The 23,019-nt window shown below is 35.9% G+C and overlaps 1 protein-coding gene across 4 annotated transcripts in view; it reads right to left on the bottom strand.

Annotated features, from left to right (window-relative positions):
• The window catches only part of AP3S1 (adaptor related protein complex 3 subunit sigma 1), a 46,021-nt gene that overhangs the window by 8,451 nt on the left and 14,551 nt on the right, over positions 1-23,019 (bottom strand). For 2 of the 4 annotated variants that reach the window (XR_015280711.1, XM_086868490.1), the window contains exons 5-6: positions 18,989-19,096; positions 9,724-9,866 (exon numbers count right to left, since the gene is read on the bottom strand). Coding sequence is in view for 3 of the 4 variants with exons in the window: in XM_086868490.1 (XP_086724616.1) it covers positions 9,738-9,866; positions 18,989-19,096 (237 nt within the window). In the remaining variant the exon portion in view is untranslated. Of the gene's footprint in view, positions 1-8,568; positions 9,867-11,030; positions 11,266-16,033; positions 16,076-18,988; positions 19,097-23,019 lie in introns of those variants that run through there. The other 2 variants (XM_086868492.1, XM_086868491.1) reach the window with 2 other exon arrangements.

Raw genomic sequence — 23,019 nt, 5'->3', positions numbered from 1 at the left:
CATACAGAACTTTCTTACGCAAGTCTGATTCAGTGTGGCTACCTTTGAAACGTCTTGCTAAACTCCACTAACCTCCTCACAATCTAGGTCTTCATGCTGCTTCATTCTACCTGAATTCCCACATTTGTGTTTCACTAGGGAAATGTCTGATAAAAATAAATACTAGACTTCATCTTTAGTGAACAGGACTTGACAGGTATTTTTCAAGTTTAACTAGTAAGGAAGATGGTGTCTTAAGACAGTTTAGAAGAGGTTAGGAGGAGTGCCTGGAAACTTCACCCACTTTGAAAATTATTCCTGTGCCATTTAGGGAGAAACCCAAGATTTTTCAAGATTTCCTGCAAAGAAATTGGAAGTGAGAAGTTCAGAGTAGATAATGACATTTTGTTAATTTGGAACTACTGTTGTACTTCCGGGCTTTAGCTGTCCATGCACCAGTGCTGCCAGTGCTACCAGTACTTCCTTTGGTTTTAAGCAAAAATTGCATGCAGTGAAAACTGTCATTAAAAATTCCTGTCAGCTCAGATTCACTCGTCAGCTGCTATAGTCACAACCAAACACCTTATACAAAACTCTAATTTTGCAAAATTCATAATCTGCTGAATTGATGCCCCTCTCTCCAGATAAAAAAGCTGCTCTGTATTGATTTACAAGTGATTGCATTTGGGAATTGCTATGTGGTAGAGAATTGTGACATTTCTAAATAAACAATGATGCTGAGCACAAAAATGTTAGCCTCTGTTTGTGATCCACTGAAACACAAGATGCATCTCAATATTCCTAGAGGAGGAATAAGTTTAGCTGATTAGTTTTAGGGATACAAATAAACATGGTGTGTTTCTAATTAATCCAGTGAGTCACAATAGAATATTTTTGTGCCAAAAGTTCTACAACCTCTTCAAAAAACAGTGTGCTTATCCTTCATTTCCCCAAGCACAGCCTCCTTCTTAGCAGCACTAATTAATCATCACAGCTGAAACAGTTTAGGTCACAATCCTCAATCTCCTTTAAGTGAGGATGTTTACGCTGTCACTACAAAGCTCTACAATAGGAAGTAACACTGCCTTGCTGTTACAAGTGGTATGACTGCTTGAGTGTGGCAGAGCTCGACAAGTGTTCTACTACACTAACAGATCTGAAAACATCCCAGTCACACCTGCTCAGACCACCTCAAACTCAAAAACATTTGAAGATCTACTAATTTCAAGATTATTTTCATACTCAAAGGGGCAGTTAAGAACATATTCAAGCACAACCCAAACTTCAAACACAAAATCCAGGAATACAAGTATCTCGGTTCTCACAACCTCTCATGGATTTTTTTTTTGGTTTTTTGGGTTTTTTTGGTTTTTTGTTTTTTTGTTTTTTTGTTTGGTTGGGGTTTTTTTTGTATCCTATTACTTGTTAATTAGGGGCATGTGATTTTTCAGACCAGAAGTGCACTTTAGACAGCTACAACTCCAATTTCCTGACTGCTTTACTTTTGTATGACTCTGTTCAACAGAAACCAGAGGAAGGAGAAGAATGGCTGCCTAGAATGGAAATTTTGTGTGGGTACTGTTTTTCGGGGTTTTTTTGTAGGAGAAGGTTTGTTTTAAGCTGCAAAGAAACCATGATAAATTAAGTTTAATTATGACAATTGTGCTTATTTCTTGGTCACTATGTCCACTGCAGAGTCATTTTGACAAAACTGCCAAGTAAGGCCATGTAAGTAAGGCTATGATTTATTCATCTAGGACAAGGTGCCTTTCACAGTTATGAGTTCTGAAAAGTAGTAGAATAATAAATGACTGTACTTTTATCTGTGTTTCTCTCTATTTACCCATCTATCTCATTTCCCCCTTAAGCCCCGTCCCACACACAACTCCTACACAACTTTGAAATGTCACATTAATGAATTTCCATATCTATATCAGATCCCATTTTCCTCCGTAAGCATCAGCAGTAACTCCTACAGCCCTACCTTGATTCACATTTGTCTCTCTACCAGTCTCTCCACCCAAACAATTCCATAACCAGAAAGTGCCATGCCGTACCATTTAACTCTAAGTTTATACTAAAACAATGCACTAATAAAAACACAACTTTTATGTGCTCACTCCAAGCCTAAGCAGCTGTACCGCTTTCATTTGGACCTGTATACTTTAGCAAATATATTATATATTTAATAATTTATAATTATATATAATTTTAAATATATATTTAGAATTACATACAAATAATAATTATACATAATTAATAATTTAATATTATATATTTAGCATAATTCATGCAAATTCTCTATCATAAAAAATTGATTTTATATATATATATGTATGTACATATGTATGTATGTATTTTATATTACTGTGTTCACAAAATCAAGTCAATGTGAGTTTGGTATTAAGATTTCATTTATGATGGAAAGTCTGTCCACCTGCAGAAGACATTTCAGAGCCATCTAAACAGAGAACTTAACCCATATTTCTCCCACAGGCTTAAGGGAATTCATATTGTTCATTCAGTCAAATGGCTCTGCAGCAAAGCCACAGCCCCTGCTGATTTTCTCATACAGCAATTCTCTAACTTTACCTTATGCCAGAGTCTTCCAGTAGCATCTTGATTCCTACCCTCCCATCCTACATTTGTGAGTCATTTCTGGGATACAAATTTCTGGGGTTTTTTATTCAGAAATTTCTACATATGGCTTCTGTGTGCCTCCCTCCTTCCCGTGACTTTTTCCATCACCTCTCTCTCAAATCGCTTTTTCCAAACTGTGCTCAACTCCTTTTCTCTTCTTGCCAAGAAATGCCCTTTTTCAGTTTCTATTCACATTCCCAGGTTTTCTATTTCTTTCATTTGAATCCATTAAATTATTGGATTTTGTCAAAACCACTCTTGCCTGATGTCAAGCAAGGAAGTTTAGTGGTCTCTTGCACAGAAACACTGGAGTTGCAGTTCCCTCTCCAGCTAAAGTGAGGGGTCTGCAGCTCCCCATGCGTACTGTAACCAAGTGAATTACAGGGTCTACCCACACGTAAAGCTGTGAACCCGAGTTGTCCATCAGGTTACGTGTAAACCAGTGCTCCACTGAAACTGCCTCCCCAAACCCCTCATCTGCTAAATCAAGAAGAGTAATAATGATAATGATGATGATGATGATGATGATGATGATGATGATGATCTTACCTCTACAAAAATTCCAAGTGAGCCTTTTTTTAATACTGAAACTCAGAAGCTAGGGAGGGGAAAAGAGAACAATTTTGCTAAGGCAAAGAAAACATATGGTGTAATAATTAACTTGGGGACAGAAAAGAATTGTAATATATTTGCACTGGCCATGTGCTGAAACTCTGTGTTCTAAACAGGTCTTCAGCCATTAAATGTCACTCGAACTCCCAAACCTTTGGCACAGTATTTATACGTAACAAAAAGACTAAGTGAAAAGCCACTAGCATGTCTTCTGGCAATGGACTATCTCTATTTTCTTCTGGAAAGTTCACCAGCCCTAGTGCCCTGTCCACTCAGCCAGGTCACCTGGAACAGTGGGGTCTATGACCACCAGGGACCACCAGAGAGACCCCCAGGACAGAAGAACACATGCATAAAGGGGAAGGGAAACACATTTATCATTCTGGAGAAACATTTTGGGGAAATGATTATCATGTTTTTTTCTGGGACAATCAATATGTGTGTAAAACACAGCATAAAAACAGAAACATTCCTGTACCCAGCATACACAGATCTTGGAAGAGCTATGCCCCTGTGTATCCACCCAAATAAGAAATGCCTGATTCTTAATACTACTTGTGTTAAGGAGTTTTTTATTTTACCACATTTTTGGTAACAAAGGTAAAACTTAGAGGATCAGCTTGGGAAAAAGTGAGTGAAGCACCTTCATTTTTAGAATTCACTTAAAAGCCCTGTCATGTCCATTAACAATTCTAGCCCTCCCACCATATTCAAACTTTTATTTGGAATCATTTGGCTAAAAAATTATGAGAAAGGAGTGATGAGTGGAGAGGAGAGATATTTGAAATTCCAGAAGTGTGTCCTCCTATGAACAGGTATGATTGTCACAGTGCACCCCGAATGCAAGTGGATGATAGACACCATTACAGTCAGAGAATAATTTCTAAATACAACTCTGAAGTGTGAAACAAACTGTTAGTTTCACTCTTGATTTTGATCAAGAGGCTTTGTTATACTCTTACAAACTGAAATTTTACATGATACTATTACAGTAGTACAGTTATTATACATTATAACTAGTTATTAATGACACTATTATTTGCACTACATTTCTCAATTCTGTCACACTTTTATTCCCCGAGTATAAAATGACCTGTTTAACTCCTTCTTCTTTTACAACCTTAATTACACTGGTTTTTCTTACGGCTTTTGGGCAGCATTCTTTCTAAGCTGCTCTGCAAACTACCTCTCCTGCAGGAGTACCTCTCCTGAAAATACAGAAAAGACATAGAGACAGACAGACACAGACAGCCCTCCCTGTGGAAACAGATTTTGTATGAGAGGCAGGCAAGCAATGACACATGTCACAGTGTCTCAGGAACAGAAAGAAACTGTGAGTTCTGTCCTCTGACCCAAACAGTTCTCACACGAAGTGAAACAGTACCTCACTTGGGAATGGGATGGTTGGTTGAATTGTGAAACATCTTTGCTGTTCTAAAATGTATCAGCAGAGAAAATTATTATAATGACTACTTCAAATGCACGGTCCATTTTAGTTTTGCTTCTCTCTCTTCTGCAGATTGGTCAAACTTGTTCAGATGGGCCTTTTGAAGGGAAGATGTGGGTGCCACGCACTGTGGCTACACCAGTGAAGTTTCTCAGGTGCACATGGAGAGCGCTGATCACACAGGTATCCTACCATGCACATGGGTCAGGCAGTAACCCAGCACACTCCCAACCTGTGGCACTCAACTCATGTCCCACACCAGCTCTGCTGGCTGAGTCCTAACAATCTCATGAGAAGAAGAATCCTGTGAAAGCTAACAAAAAACAAGGAGACTACAGAGAAGTGTGTATCCAAGCAGCCTACAGATGTTGTTAACAGCCTGTGTCTATACACAGCTCTGGTAACAAGCTCATAGTTCTGCTCAGAAAGAATCTGGAGAGGGCTTTGCTCCACTCCTCCAGCAGCTCTTCTGGCTGGTTGTACAGCAGAGCCAGCATAGACAGGGACACCCGAAGTCTGTGTGTGCTGCTGAGTCTCAGAAGAGCTCAGCTGGGCAGGAAAGCCGTGGAATATGTCACAAGTGTGCCTGTCAGTCTGCCTCATGGGATGGATGCTGGATCAACTCCAATGCCCCTAGGATTCCAGTCATGGGCATATTTGCTCTGTGCAAAGAGAGGACATCTTGACCTGGGGCTGCTCCCAGGTCAGACTGCACTCCTACTGTGCCACAAGACCAAAACCAGCACACAAGAGATCTGGCTGACAAACTAACATTGCAGAGTGACTACCTTTGTGCTTTTGCCCATGGAATGAAAGCACTGACTGAGTATTTTGAGGTAATCACTGAAAACCAAAAATTGCAAGGACAGATCATTTCCCTCAGTGGAAAAAGATTTATAATTTGTTACAGTAATTGTTACCAGCAAATAACAAAGCAGTACTTTTTGTGAAATTAATTATTTGCCTTTATTCAGGTTTTGGCAGCACTTGGTCACTTTCTTTGTTCCTCCTAAAAATTATGAATATTCTGTGAAAAATTTAAGAAATGTATTTTCTGCAAGATCTAGGCTCTGTTTTCCTGTAACAGTTATAAGCAGACAATTCCTTCAGTATGCCCCACATGTGCTGTAATTCTGTATCATGGAGTTTCATGAGGTAACCCTTAGAACTTTAGCAAGTTCTCATTTGACTATCATAGACCAAAGTAAAACTCAGGGCTAATTTTAGCATTTATTGGAATGCACTGCTGGAAAGAAAAGGTCAAATGTGCTCACAAGGAAGGCAGCACCAATTTGAATTTTTAGGTTGAACCTGTTTCTCCTTGCAACAAATGACACTTTCCTCCACCTACCCATGCCAAGCAGAATGAATCACAGCAGCAGCAGCTGTTTAATAAGAGGAAGAATTCTGTAAACACTTGTAATGTAAAATTTTCCCTTTCCCCAATAATATATTCAAAAGAGTGGTGTCCAGGGAGGAGAGAGGAACACAATGGCACAGCACATGTACTGCTGCCGATATCTCATACAGCATTCTCTGCCAACGTGAGATACTTACCTTCTAACAAAAAAAGAGCCAAAATGCTTTTTCAGCAGTACTAACTGCCCCTGCCCCAGTAAGAAAACTAGCTGCTCTGTTCCAAGTCTGTGGAGGCAGATGATAATGCCCATTCACCCTACTGAAATATCATCTTTCTGCACTTCTATTTGTTTAGAAGAATCCATCTTGCCGTTCTAAGAGAGGCCTGGAGTTAGGAAAAATGTCTTTCAGTGATTTCTTTACACATGGTACCTGTACCCTTAAGAACACCACTTAAAAGGCAGACCCTATGGATTTGGAGAATGGTAAATTAGTTGCCTGTCTTTTGCAGCTGACAGATGACTTTCCCCTTTTTAACAATCTGCAAAAGACTGATATTATATATATTTATATATCTACACACACACATATATATATAAAATATATTTATGTATTTATACATGTATAAACATACAAATACCCACACATGAACACTTATATCTTCTCACCTGTATCTGCTAAGGGTGGGGTTTTTTCTGTTATAAAAGCATTAAAAACATTTAAATTCATAATCAAGAGCTTAATCATCTAGAACCCACATTTTGTTTCCATTTTAAATTGTAAGCAGCAGCTAAGAGCAAACTGATGAAATAAGAGAAAGAATTCAAAAGGCACATCATTCTCATGAAGGTGAAGAACAAAAGCAGATAAATATTGTGGCAAGCCCATGAATATCTGAATGTAGCACAAGGCAAGCTGTAGATGGTAAAGGAAAAGGATACTATCTCCATAATTTCTATTAAGCAAGTATCCCCTTTCCCAGCAGTACAGTACCTCCCCAGGCAAAGTAAACGTATTTCTCTGGCAAAGGGGTGGCATGCAGACAGGTTCAGCTACCCTGAGGAAGCTGACATGGTCACAGCATCTGTGTTTACTTAAGGGGAAAGTGCTACCTCCCATTGAGGTCTTTCTATGGATAAGAATTTGTCTTTGAAGGGAGTGTGAAAAATCTGATAAAGCATTTCTTCCCATCTGAAGATTACCTGAGTAAGGGAGCACCAGCTCTGAGCTACAGCCTCACATTAAATTTTTGCTGGCTAGTCACAGAGAAGCTTCATGAAAAGCCTGGTATCTATAGGAGAGCTTTCCAGAGAAAAAGCCTTTTGGAAGAAGACACATCAGGACAGAGAAAAGCAGCACAGACAACATTATTAAAACCCCCTAAACTAAAACAAAAGAGTTTAAAATAGCCATATAATTGTTAAAAGTGAAGACCTATCTTACTAAAACGAAAGACAGGCTGGCTATTGGCAGGTGAGAAGGCAATCCCAAGTATGTTTCATGTCAAGATGCCTCTTAGATACACTTTCTTTTGGGTATTTCATCCAAATAAATACAGAAAATATTTATCTGCAAGGAATGAAAAATGTTTTAACTACATAAGCTTACAAATCTGAAAAAGAACTAGAGAGAAGAAAGTGAGACAAAAATAGAGGACTCAGAAGAATTTCTGAAATTTTGAGTTGCTTTAACAAATAGCTAAAAGAACATTCTGCAGGTTAGAGTACCACATGTTTCAAAATGTCCTATTCCTCCTTTGGCAGGACAACTAACCATATCATCACAGAGGCAACAATAAGGAAAGGTTTCATCACCTTTACTTTGAATGTCACATGTGCCAAGCATTAAGAAGATAAACAAAAGTAGGCAGGTGAAATGGTAAGTTTCAGTTTTGTACTAGCTATAATGTCCAGTTTGGGAATACTAAGTATTCCTCTCCCTCACAGGGAGAAAACAAAAATGGCCGGCATGTTTTACTCTCTCAATTTCTTTGGTCCAAATGATAAAGAGGCAGTTAATTACTTAAATGCCACCTGAAATTTTTTGAAGCCTCAACCTAAGAAAGTTGATTTGGAAGAATAAATATTCTTTTTGAGAGGTTTGGAGAGAGCAACTCTGTTTTCAAAAGCATTTTTTTAATGTTTAATGTTTATTAAATGTAATACAAAGAATATACATGAAGTTGTTATTCTCCGCTTAAGAAATACATTAAAATTCCTTGGATTGTATCAGATTTTCCACCTCAAAAGTAATTTCTCTTTCTCCTTTTCTCTCTCAAACGCTCCCAAAATATGTTAGTTACTGTTGATCAAACAGAAAACGTGATGTGCTTCAAAGCTGATTCTATAGACTATGTCTTAACATTCAACTAAAGGGAAAGAACACTCAGTTTACATCAGATCCAAATCCCTGAAGTAGTGCAGTCCCTCTCAGACTCGTCCTGAAATCTGTTGTTCTTGATATTATTGCATTTTCATATACAGTATTGACTAAGTATTTTTTTGGAGAAAAAAAAGGCTTTGCAGGAGTTCTTAAATATCCCAATGATGTTTTTATTATTTATTTAAACATACTTGTACATCACACAGAGCTTAAGAGCATGATTATAAAAAACAATCACTATCCCCCTTTTATGTTTTTTAAATCACAGAAGAGTTTAAGAGCTGAGCAACTTACGCAGAGGTGATAGCACTTAGATTTCTCTGAGGTCTTGACAATTCTATGTGTCTCTCAAATCCAATTCAATGCCGAGAATCACAAATGTCACCAGGCACAGATGCCCTATTAAAGTATCCCCATTTATCTTTCCAGAGTGCCTTTCTTTATCACATTATTTGATAGACTCTCATGTACAGGTTTGAACTGCCCAAATATAATCTCCTCAGCCCATTTTGTGCTTCTCACAACACAGAGCAATCACAGGGCCCATTTTTCTCCAAAACAAAGTCAGACCATCAGCAAAAGTCTATCAGATTGTGTAAGTATCAACATGTATATGTAAACAAAAGTCATCAGATCTTCGGTAAAGGCAGTTTTTTCCTTTAGTATAATAATGAACAGCTTTTGTGAGAAAAGTAAAGAGCCAACATGTTCAGCACAATACCCCTGGGTAAGCCCTTCAGAGATTAAACTACAACATCAATGTCTGCTACAACAGTACTTATACATAGTCAATTGGCTCCATGATTAGGAAACAACATGGTTTATTGCAAACAGTAGACTTCAAAAAACAGGTGTTTCGAAGTCCAGTTTGTTATGATTTTATTTAAACAAAACATGAGTTAAATGTTTTCATGCAACATCTGCACTTAAGTATTAAATAATCATGACAAACAGAAGTAAAGAACACACTAATTATAGACTTTGGTGAATATACAAAAAACCTCAGCATTATAGTTTATACAAAGTAAAGAATATCTTCAATACTTCCCCAAAATACTGCAGCAGCTGAGACACAGTGATATGCCTTGCAAGGGCATAGGAATGTAATTTAGAAATCACGTGGGAACTACCCCTTTCCTTTAATTTCACAAACAAGACAAAAGCAACATTCAACTCCACACACTGATTTTTCAGGTTATGTCTATGCAGTACCTTGAGTGTTATCAGAACAGTAAAAGTTAGACATGTTTATTTAGTAAACAATTATGCAGTAAATCTCTAGTACATTTCTTCCTTGGTATTACCTGGAGTAGCCATGTTATTTAAAAGTGGGCAGGTTTGGTACTTTTATACTGATGTCACCAATATTAATATTTCTTGGGATCTCTGGCAGATTCATATTCTTTACAGCTGAAACAGCCCGGGCTGGAGCTCCTGCTAAACCAGCCTGTATATAAAGTGAGGAAAAATGCAAGTCAGGCAAAGTTGGTCACAAGAAGATTCACCAGCAATATACACAACTAATTTTTCAAGTATTTCCATGGTTACACAATTAGAAAAACCACATGGTAATTGTGTTTGGAATGAAATGGGTTACTTGGAAATATTAAACCAGAAAGAGAAAACAGTTCACATACTCCTTTTTATATGGTAAAACATGTAATGTCAAATGGATGGAAAAGTATGAGAGGAAGGAACAGGAGGCTTATCCAAGCACATGTAATGTGCACATTATAGAACTGACAGTCTTGAGGTGTTGAGTGTCCAATGTGCTGCCTTTGTCTCTCAGCTATTCTAAAAGTTCACACGGTTCACACTTGACTAACATTGGTTACAGATTCAGAAGAAGTAGCCTCAAAGTAACAAGGCACTGAATGTCAGTCAAATCAATGGACACACACACACACACACACACACACACGTGTGTATCTATATACACATACAAATACATATATATATATATATACACACACATGTATTTCAAGGTGGCTTAGACTAAGATGAAAAGGATAAACACCCTGCATTTGTGGGTGATAAAGAGCATGCAGACAGATAATTTCTATGGACAAACTAGAATGATCTGTTGTCCCACAGTAACTAATTATACACTAACATATCTGCATCCCCTTGAGCATTACACAACACAATTATGCCAAATTAAACTATAAAATTAAATAGCACCTATTTTTTATTAAAGCCCTCTACTGCAGTCTCTTTGCACACAAAACTAGAGCCTTTCTGTATAAACATGCAAGTTTTACAACAGAATTACTGACTTGTGTTTAGTTACGCTTTTAGATAAAGTAGCTGCCAAGTTTACACATACACTGAGGTATATTATTGAATGCTAACCATTTACAGCTCAGAGGCCTGAAGACATACCAAAATTCATCTTTCCATATTGCTTCTGAAAACACCTATTCAAAACCTTGCTATTTTAAGAACTATTAAAACAAGACTAGTAAGTGTTACTACTATAACTGATATTGTGAAAAAAACATGCTATTCATTTTAAGTACAGAAATGTTCCTCCTAAAAGTCCAGATTCTCTATGTAGATTTAGAATTTGAGCTGTGGTTTTACTTCAGACTTGCCACAAGAGTAAAAATAATTTTTATTTTTGCAAGGGAAAAAAAAAGGCACAGAAGATTTTCAAAAGAAGAGCATTTATTAGGAAAAAAAGACATCATATTCCAAATCCTCTGAGTATGTAAAAATAATTAACTTTTATTTTGATGTTTTAAAAGTAAGATCAAAAATATTCAAAATCAATAAAAATCACCACGTGAGTTCCACATCTACTAGTTTGAGTGTGGCATCTTGCAGGTCCAGTAAAAAGGAGCAATCTATGAGAAACAAAGCAAGATGCTAGGAATTGGCTTTTTAAAAAGACTAAACCTGCAGAAATGGAAGGTCTTTAGGTTTGTCAAAGACTGAAGAAATCAGCCTATTTGCACACAAAGTATTTCTGAACAAGAAATACAGTAAACGAAGGAAGAAAAACTTTGAGAAGTTTGTGTCATATTTGATTATTAAAGAGTGTTGGTATGTATATACCACTCCAAGTATAACCTTGGTTTTCACTGAGATCCATTACAAGTGTAGGGTAAAACTACTGAGGAGTATATCTGACTTCCACAGTGTCCATCTGGTCTACTGCACAAAAGGAGAGAGACACCCCACACACAACCATAGAGCTGTATCTAGAGATAACAACTCTCCTTCTGGAAGGATATAAAAAAAAACATGAAGTCAAGTTAATGTAAGATTTTTCACTTAAAATCCTACCTACTGTTCTTCTTTCTCTCTTCAAAAAAATAATCCAAGCCAAAACAAACCGATTAAAGTTTCTGATTTTGAACTAACCATCTATGTGGAAAGGCTAAAGCATCTCAAATCCCTATATTTTAGTCATGGGATGATTCCCAGAAGAAGAAACAGAGACCAGAAAACTCTGAGTCATCTATTAACAGTATCTTCCCTGTCAAACCCTCCTCTGTGAGACATGCCAAAGTTGGGAAAAGAATGTGGGGGCAGAGAAAAAAAGCTCAGAAAACTGAATCTCTAATGTAACCAGATTTGCTCTCACTTTCGTCCTGACATAACCCAAATCATCAGTTCTCAGAAGTACAGACTAACTAAAACTTAAAAGGTGCAAAAAAGTATTTTTAAACCCTCTTTTTCCTTAATTTCCTTGAACATCACCAAGTCTATCAGGTCATTCAGTTCAGAGGCTTTTTCAATAGCAGTATATTCTTACAGGGGAAAACCTGGACCTAACACTAGCAATATTAAGAAATGCAAGTATCCAAAATCTGTATCCTTGAATCTGCAATAAATTAAAGGAGCAGTATTAGACCTTGCAATTTCTTTCTATTTATTAAAAAAACAGCACACATGGCATGAAGATGCCCAACACTGTCCTCTTACATCTAAGAACTTGGAAATACAAATTTTAAATCAAGAGGTAACTACCAGCAAAGTCATATTGGATAAAACAAAAAATGCTTTTAATCCTTTAAATTCTATTTGCAGTAATGGAATAAAAATTCATTAAGCAAAATGGGGCAATGTAAACTGTTTTCCATTGAGATGAAAATACTAATTAAAAGCAATGAATTATACAATTTACAACTGAAAGGGAAATCAGAAAAATATAGTAAGTAATGACATGATAGCACATGCTTGGCAATTCAAAGGAGAGGTGTCTGCTGGGTGACTTGGATGGAGATTCTTTACGCTAATTTAAGGGAAGTTACTTATTCTTAATGGAAAAATAACATTTTTAGTATAACTGGTCATTATTTTTACCTACCTGCTACTATCCCCTTTATACAGACCTACAGTCCCTGCCTCCCGCCCCAATGGCATAAGATACAATGGAGACACAATTGAGAGTTATTAAAAATACCACAATTTACATGACCACTGCCCTTCCACCCCCCTACGCAGTCATAGCTCCCAGCTTGGAGTCATGTTTCATAAGGACCATTCTGGATCAAAATCAGTGAAGATCCCTGACAAAACTGCTGTGATTGTCAGATTACCTATTTTTTTTTACAGACATTATCTTTCACTATCAGATGCAGGAGTAGAGATTTTCAAATTATTACATTCTCTTCTCCTGTAATCCTCTGTATTAAGTGGGTTTGTAGAATAGTGGATACATAAAATGCATAGCAGGATGCTGTTTATCACAATTAATGTCCACCCTACCAAGCACAATACAGTTACACAGCATTTCTAAGAGAGCAAACAGTTCACAAAAAATTGTCTAATGGATAAAGTGACTGAAAAGCACATTAACTCCAAAGCTGGATAACTAATAGAATTCAAATGCTATTATATTTGAACCCCTTAGCACTCCTTTTTAGCATGTTAGGCAGTGAACTAGTAGGCAGTCCTTCCATTTCTTTTCCTGGAAGTGAACTGTATTTACAAACACAAACGTACAGCAAGTAAATACTTTCAGCCCCATGTGCTTTCGAGGCATTTTCTAGAGGCACCAGATTAATACTGCTTTCACTGTAATACTCAACAAGCTACACCTGCCTTATTTATCATATAATTCAGCAGGTAAATTGGTGATGTGCAAAGAAAAACCTGTTCCACTTGAAAAAACAAAACATGTAGCAAGCATTAAACATGCAGTGAATGATGAATCGTCTATCACAGCAAGCAAATGACTGAAGCAAAGTGAAACTAAAACTTCTTAAGACATAATTAATGCAATTTCAGAAAGACAATATGAATTGCATACAGTTGGTATAACAATAAGCCAATACAACACAGTTTTGCTGCAGCTCCTTTGTACTCTCAAATTTCATTTCTTGTTGAAGGATGTGCTTTAATGTTGAAATGCTGCATATTAAAATTTTAGGTTCCATTATTGCAAAAAATGCTCGTAAACATATTCATATACTTCTAAAGAGCAATACTATATATGCAAAAAGACACTATTTCATAGATTGAAATGGACACATTTAATAACAGGATTTTTACTCTACTGGTCCTAATCTATCATGTGAGAAACATAAGCTGTCATTAATTTACTTTGGTCATGATTAATCACTACGGAAATCTATTTTCTTTGTTCTTATCATCACCCTTTCTTAGAAAGCCCAACTGGCAACTTCATTTCAAAGTGATCCCAGCAACCTTGTTTTACTCTTTAAAAAGAAATGCAGATCATTTGGGGAAAGTCTTGCACATCACACACAATGTTAATATGCATATACAAATAAAACTGTTCCAACTGTCATCCCAAATAACTCTACACAGAGCTAGCTAGCACTAAAATAAATATATAGAAAAAACACAACCTACTGGAAAACAAAATAATGAAGGCTAACACTGCAAAATAAGCCACCCTTTTCCAGATACTTCAGAGGTACTAGGACCTCTCTGCTGCCGGTGTTTCACAGCAATGCTTTTTTTCAGAACAAGTATGACTTCAAAGCAGCAGGGATATGAAATCATGAAAGGATGCAATACATAATATAAAGGAATGATCATGTCCCCTGCTCATGAGGTTAAATAAATGAACATAATTAGAGAAAAACCAAAATGAAGTCTGCAAGTATATCAAAATGAGGCCAAACAGATAAGAAGACTTAAGACATACTCTTAGAAATTTTAAGCACTTGAATCACAAAAGGAGTAATGGATGGGAATGATTAATTATTTCTTTGTTTGTTTTTCATTGCCAGACCCAAAAATAAAAACAATATGTGTGAGCAGAACACAGAAAAAGAAAAGTAGCTTTGAACAAAAAGAAAAAGAAAAAGAAAAAAAACAAACCAAACCAAAAAAATCTGAGCTCAAGCTCCCTAGTGTTACCAATGAAACACAGACTATATGTTACAAGTGTTAGTTAACATACTAGGCAGAGGAAGGCCACGTCCTTGATGTTCTTCATGTGCTGTAGCATACTTCAAATGCAGGTTAAAATGTTGCATGTTACCAAAAAACTATTTCTAGCTAATGCTTTTACAACTCAGTGTTACTAAATCCAATTGCGGAGTTACAGTTGTTAAATCTTATCGGTATTGCAGTACACTATATCCTAGGAAGATCACATGAAATGTAAAGAGCAAAGCTACTCATAAATTAAATAAATTTCAACTGCTTAAGATTCCACCTGTTTAAAATACCTGCAGTTTGAGTACACAGAGTTAAAACAAGTGGAAATTAATTTTGAAGAATTGCCATTAACACTGACTGACATTCAAACTGTTGAGCTAAACTAAATGTTTCAAACAACAAATGCCAGGTGACATTGACCATAAACTGAATTTCAAACATATAATTTCCTTCTCCTTTTTCTGTTCTTTGTTAACATTCATGTTCAGGGACTGCAGTTATCAGGATATCTTAGAGCAAAATCCAAATATTCAGATTATACTGACAGCAAATGTACGTCTGAAGTTGAGTACATGCTGACAGCCCTTCTCATTCTATGTTCAACATACTTAAGGCTGGATGACCAACTTCAGAATTTCTACATCATCTTTACAAATTGCACTGATAATTTCATTCTCTCTATACAGAACTATTTCAGTTGGTTTTGGTGGTGGGATTTTTAACATTTCATTAAGTTTATTTTGGAACTTCTCTTTGCAAGCAGGTAAAATCGCTTTTATCCGGAAATACTAAATGGTGAAGCAAAAGAGTTCACATTTTACATTCTACATATTTTAGATTATTAGGGACAAAATTCTTCCAACAAAGAAGTTATTTGTATAATGTCATCATATCTTGTTATCTGTGTGTACATTTTTTATTGATAATAATTTTGCAGGGGTTTTTGGCTAATATTCATGCAAGTTCATACTCCCTTGCTTAACAATGATACAAAGAAAAGTTAAATTCTAAAATGCAGGAAGAGAAATAAAATAAAAAATATGATGTCAATGAAAAGCTAGTAAAATACACTATAGCCAATAAAAAGATGAGGGAACTACAAGAAACTAGCACAAAAAGTAGGCTACAAGGACTAGTATGGGTATTTTTACACATAATTTTTGAGTCTGGCCTACATAATTTATTGCCTTTGACATCATTTTGCTTTCCCTTTTTGTTAAAAGTACATTTTTTTCTAAAAGTCAGCAATACCTTTGTCTACCTGTCCTGTCTGGGAGACTGAAAGATAAAGGTCTGTAAGAGAGAAGAATGGAAAGAGCCAGAAAAGATCAGGAGGTTCAGAAAAAAATGAGGCCCAACTTAAAAGTCTAAATCACACGCAGTTGAACTCTCCAAATAGAGAAGAGGTAGCCCAGGTTTACCTATAATACTTCCAGAAGCTCTGAATAAAATCCCCATGACCCCTCTCCCAAAGAATTCCCTCCCTTTATCACCATAATTCTTTGGTTTTAGGATTGACCAGAAACCCATTCACAGAACAACACTAAACTGAAAGGCAGGGAAATAAGGCATATAAGACAACATTGCTCAGGGTACAAATAGTTTCCTTTGTAGCCCATCCAGACAATATTAGCTGAATCACAAATCAAAGCTAGGGACTCCCTTATACTGGTTTAATTAATCTCTGTTGAAAATATGAACAAATTCCTTGAGGTGGTAACTTTGCTCAAATATATGTGAATTTAATACGTTCAGTCTTTTTCACTAAATTCTAACAGAAAGCCTGTTTAGAAACCTACTGCAAAACTAAACAAATACCTGACACTAAATAGCTACATTTTGTATATTACTGAAAGCCAGATGGGCACAATACAAACTTAAGTATTTCTGAAAATATAACCCAGTTAAAGCTTTATTTGCTTCATTGTTTCTATATAAGCTATAAAAGAAAAGGCAATTTAACCTTAAGATAGTTGCTTTGTAAATGCAAGAGGTATGATGGTGGTCTAAAAGCCAAAGGGACTAAAGCAACAGTGTTGTGGGCACAGGTGGCACTCCTATAAACTCGGGACTACATCAATAATAATTTCTGGTTTTTTTTTAAATTAAAGGAAACTAAGAAGATCCACTAGTTTTGGTTTCTCAGTGACCAGAATTCAAAATTTATTAAGTTATTATTTATTTTGATTTATGTGGATTTGTTTGTGTCTTGAAAATATGTGTTCAGGAAAGACATACTGAAAGATCTACAATCTTTATCGAAGAAGACAAAAGGAAAAGAAATAGCAATCAGGAAGTGTCTGTGGATATACATGAAACAAATTATTAATGATGTAAGGAAATAACTACCAGGTATTGTGACATATCACAGCATTGCAGTAACTGTTAAATTTGAAAACAGTCACTGAACTAAAGAAAAAGAAAGTGTTTGTGGTGAGCAGACTGTGAAATGTTCTGCTTCATCCCAGTCACCAAGTGTTTTAATTTATCACTGCTACTTCTTTATCTTCTATAATTCACTGCTGAATGTAAAGGAACAAGTTTCTATTTGCTTTGCATACACTTCAAGTTCTATGTGTTTTTTTCAGATCATCTACCACCTACTTTTATACTAAAAGCTCTTAATAGAAAGAATGACTTACTAATGAACAATGGAAGACAGCAGGTATTGCTGCTGGGTGCAGTGAATTGATGTGTTTCAGAAGACTAGTCAGAGATTAGTTCACAGTTGAGTTGGTAACAGAATTTACATAATCAAATGCTTTCAGATTAAGCCAATACATACACAATACATGGTAGAACACAGCTGCTCGGGAAGTTCACTTTTTGGGAACACGGCTGCTTTTCTATCAAATAAGGAAAAATGTATGTATACAGAAGTTATTTAAACATAGTAAAAATTTATGGGAATAACTCCAAATATTCATCTCCGTGATCAGTGCTTCATTCTGAGTGTGAGAAAAACATTAAAATTAACACTTTGGACATCTTCAAGGTCTGCACAGAATCCTTTCAGATGTATATTGCTAGGTACTGCGTAATATCATACCTAGCTTTTTCTTATTTTTCACGTATTGTTGTCCTATTCTTGGATATTGTTTGGGAATTGTGCAAAACAATTAAATGTATTTAAATAATGGAGATGGCACAGCTTGAGACTGCAGAATCAGAAGAACAGTACATGCTGTACCACAAAAAAAAAAAAAACTGAAAAATTAATTTCTCTCTTTATTGCACTTCAGTTAGAACGAAGAAGTTCTCTAGGTCCTCTCCTAAAATGCTGTTTAGTTCATATTTATGCCACCTGGAAGATTTCAGTCTACTCAGCTGACCTCACTTTTAGAAAGTCTCCAATTCAAGCAAAGGCTTGTTCAGAAACTTCGATACTACTGCTTTGATGTACTCTGTGGAATTACTCTCATCATTTAGAATTCAGCACAGACTTAGCTAACATTTATTAGCAGCATTTTGGCTTACACATATGGTGACATTAAAGGGACAGTAATATTCTGTATCAAATATAAAGTCACTCTAAGATCCTTTCCTGATTTAAATGTCTTTACTAAACACAAATTCAGTAACTGTTGAATTGAAAAAGGATTCCCACAACTCATGTGTGATCTCTCACTCAGCCTCTTATGGGCAAATACAGAATATCATTTTCTGTAGACCAAAGGTTCAGATTATCAAAATTTCTTAATTCATATTTACTTTGAAATGTCTAAAACTGGGCTTTAAATTCTATTCATTCCAGTCCAATTTATTTTCTTGTACTGCAGTATTACTGCTGCTATTTATTTCAGGTGCTTATAAGCATACTATCAGATAGAAGTATGTAGTCTTTGAAGACACACTTTGTTTCTTTATCTAATTTTATCTAACTGCTGAAGTCACTAGTCCAGCATAACCAGTAGGCTGGAAATAAAAGGTTTTCTACAAGAGAAACTTAGAGAACTACAGAAGTATCTTAATAGCAATGGTGCACAATGCTATTAGATACAAAAAGCAAAATCTCATCAGCAGCGACTAAGCAGTTATTACTTATGATGAAAGGTACAACACCCTCAGATACAGTGCAAATTTCTGGCACTATAAGCAGGCAGCTTACAGTATTTATTTTGTTATGAAGGACTAAGAGTGTTACATAGCATGCATTTACTACAACCCTTTTTTCAGTTTAGAAACTACACACTGCATCACTCTTACCTCAGATTTCTCCAGTTTATTTTGAGCATCAATCTGAGTGACAATTTCATTCATATTGGTCTCCAGAACCATTCCACCCATGACCATTTCAGCCAATATATTATGGACCTAAAAGAGACCGAAAGAGAATTCAAAAATGCAAAATATCCTCCATACAATCTGGAAAGATAGTCTAGGTACCTCAATACAGGGAAACACGTATTCTGTAAGTCAGTTAATGTTAGCATTTAATCTAAAGCCAGTTGGGAACAAAGCTCATAATTTCCTGTTTCTCTCTCCGATACCTTCTTTGTTCACAGCTCTGTTACAAACTCATCTGCTCTACCACTCATCAATACTAAGCAACTTCCACATTCCTCCTTCTTTGTTCCCATTTTCCATCCAATTTTTAAAGTTCAAAATAGCACCAACAGCAGTAACACCTCTAGGAAACAGGTCCTGCAAGACTAAACAAATTGCTCACAAGTAGATGTCTAAATGCTACTTTGAACTACAATTGAGAAGAAAGAGATTCTGATGCTCACCCAGCACAGATCCCAAGATTTGGCTCAGAAGTAAAATTGACATTTGTGTGATACCAGATAAATATGGAGTCTTCAGCATCTACAGCTAAGACTGACAGCTAGGACTCAAACTGCAGGAGCACATAAACCAGCTGAGGACATTACTGAAATGGGTATTTTAAAATATCCCTCTTCCCTGAAGCCCTGACTTGAGTATGTCTCTTCCCTTGAAAGCCCTGGTTCATGAACCACTGCTTTAGAGTCTGCATTCAAAGCGTATTAAAGACTTGTTTCGGTTTTCTTTTCTTTTTTAAAAGGGATTCTTCTGCACACTTACTAGTAAAAGTCCAGAGTTACCATGCAATGTGTAATATTTTAATCCCATAATACTATTTAAATCTGAAGACAAGGCGCATTTTTCTACTTTTCAGAAATAAACATGTGGAATCTGGTATCTCAAAAGCCTAATTCTAACTACTAGTTTGGACATTGTCCCAGTTTCCCCATGGATCAAGGATAGAAGTAAATCTCAAATAACCCAGAGTTAGTACATCAAAATCCAACAGAGTTCTTGGTTTTGTGCCACACCTCAAAAACAAAGTTGAATTTGTTTCCCTGATAAATTTTAAGTGCATTTCTGTACAAATATTAAATTAATGAATCTAGAAAGGCTGAAAACAGCTCTTCTTCAGACCCCTTTGGGCTCTTCCAAAACCTTTCTTTCTATATACTTTTTACTCCTTTGCCTCTCTAGAATATGTAACTTCTTCCTTTAACTATACCTTGGGTCATGCTTCTTACCTTTCTCTGAATATTTTTGTACTTTCAGGATGCAATAGTGAAGTCTAACACAAAGCATTTAAAAATGTTCAGAGTACAGATGGCTTTAAAGAAACTTGACTATTCTTTGTTGCCCCACTTTTCTTCTAAAGGGCATGGTTTTCTTAATAACAGCATATCATTAACTTTAATTGGTAACCTGCATATGCAAGGAAATCACTGCTTTGACTACATAAACTATGCAACTATCGTAATCCATTGATTCCCTCCTCTTAAATATATATTTGGTTGTATGCAAGCAGCAGCAAAACAAAAATAAACAGTAACTGTTTTTCTTTTCAAATTGCAAATTCACTGCAAATATATATATTAAAAGTACAAATACACATTACTGTCTCTATCTTTTCTTATTTAAAAAATCACTGATTATTTTCCTAATGAAACAACAAAACATCTTAAATAAAAACACATTAAGTAGAAATGAAGTGCGAAAGACACACCAATAGTGTATTCAAAATAGTACTTAAGTGACGGACTGAAGGCACAACAAATAGACATCTTATATTCCAAAAGGGATCTGACTGCTGAGAACACCAACTTTTTAAAAAGCCTGAAACTGCTGTTTTGCAGTAACAATTTTAAGTGTTTTTACAAAAATCAAGAGTGTTTCCTATTTATGTTTGATACACTCTCTAAAACCATGAAGAAGAATGTATCAAGGAAGGAATGTATCAAGGAAAAATTCTCTCAAGAAAATTTGTCAAACACATTTTCTTGTCTTCAAGAAATTTGATTCTGGATAGTTCAGTGTTCTGGTTAGATAATAAACTCTTGCAAGAGATCATGATACTCCCAGAGCTATTCCAATAGGTGCCAAAAACTCATGAAAAAACACGAAGTATTCCCTTACATCCCTAGCTGAATGCATTCTATTATTTTAGTTGTATAATAGCTTTCAGTGATGCCTTTTCCATCAGAAAGCATTAGACTCTTGGACTCAGTGTGGGAACCAGTGAAAGACTAAAACAAACCTACACCTCCTCCTCACAAGACATGTAAAAATGTCTTGCTCCAGCTACAGCAAGTTTTTTGTCTGCTTGTAGTACAGATGATCTTTTAAAGGAGAAGTTAAATTTTCTCCTGTACAAACTACACTCCAATGACACCCCAAGTCCTCATCTGCTATAGCATATTAGAAACACTCATTCCCATCTATATTCCACTCTCCAAAGAAATTTCTCATACTGTATCAATATTCTTGAATAAGCATCTGTCTTGGCTCTAGGTTACTATAGTCACTGCTGAGTCCTGCATGATTATTAACACCTGATGAACAAAAATATTTCCTTACAGAAATACCACATAAAATGTTACTAAGGAGGCAACAGCTGTTGAGATTACATAGTTTAACTATTCTACATTTCACATCATCTTTTTACAAGAAAAAAATGTTGGTTTAGGCAGCTCTCACAAGAGAATTGCAAGAAAGCAACCTCCCACAGCTCCATCAAGAAGTGAAGACACAAAACAGCTCTCATTCAAATAACTTAGCCAATCCTCACTTTTCTCAATACCAGACCAGTCAAAATACAAATATTTCAAAGGTTTCACTCCAAACAGCACACACAAATAAGCACCCAATATAACTGTCAAGATCAAACAGGAGCAGTTGCTGTTTTTCCCTTTTGCACACTTGAAATATATTAACAAGCCAGGCCACAAATATCTGGCAAGAGAAAGTTCATGCATTAACTGTGAAGGCTCAGTGCACCATGCTTATTGACAAGGTTACCTTATCAGCAGTTTAAAGACAATTTAGCAGTCTAAATTCTCACAGATGCATCTTCCTATTTTGCATCTTCCTATTTCTCAGACCTACAATAATACTGATGAACTTAAACTGGAGAGGGGAAAAAAAAAAGGAAGAATGGAGAGGACATCAAATGAGTCACAGCTGCACAACTAATGCTACTGTACAGCTGGTGGCAGTCTTGCATTACTACAGAAGTTCATGTCTTTATATTGAATTATTTTGTTCATTTACACTCAAGTTAAAAATCACTGTATTGGTTAATGTCACATTCCAAGTTTTTTAACTCAAGGTTTCACTGACTTCTGTTGTGAAAATGGATTTTTACTAAACTATCTAATTAGTATTTACAGTTCCCATTCTCCTCAGAGTTTAAAAATTCTAGTCATTTAATAATTTAATGGGATTCTCAGCAGATTTTTAGTAAAACAAATGAAACAGTTAACTTCTAATGTCCATTTGATATGTAATTTTAAAGAAGGAATATAATCTCATATCCAATTAAAATAAAATAGTCTTTGAGAAATTCAACATTTTGAAGCACTTAAGTTCTCTACATATTATTAGAAATATTTTGTCTGTCAAGTTATGTTAAGCAATACTCTTTAATAAAACATGCTACAGAGCAACAGCTTGGAGTACATATCAGCCAAAGCATTCTTCGGCTAAAGATCAAGCTCCTTTGCACAAAATGACTGCATTACTTTCATTCTTTAAGCTCAGAAGCCAATATATAAACCATTCATAAACTCTTCTGTACTTTAATCTGTTGTTTTGGAAATATCCAACATGTTCCACTCAAGGAAATTACTAGAAAACCTAATGACTTTTCATGACCCAAGTATTGGTTATACACTCACTCTAGGTAATCTGCATTTCACTCTCTGGTCAAGGTGCAAGTGTTTCTTCCAAAAGAACTTTCTGATTTTGAAACAGAG

The sequence above is a fragment of the Cyanistes caeruleus genome, chromosome Z (genome assembly GCF_971803275.1).
Source record: "Cyanistes caeruleus chromosome Z, bCyaCae1.hap1.1, whole genome shotgun sequence".
NCBI lineage: Eukaryota > Metazoa > Chordata > Aves > Passeriformes > Paridae > Cyanistes > Cyanistes caeruleus.
Note: the sequence above shows the minus strand (reverse complement) of the source record. Positions and strands in the feature narration are given on the sequence as shown.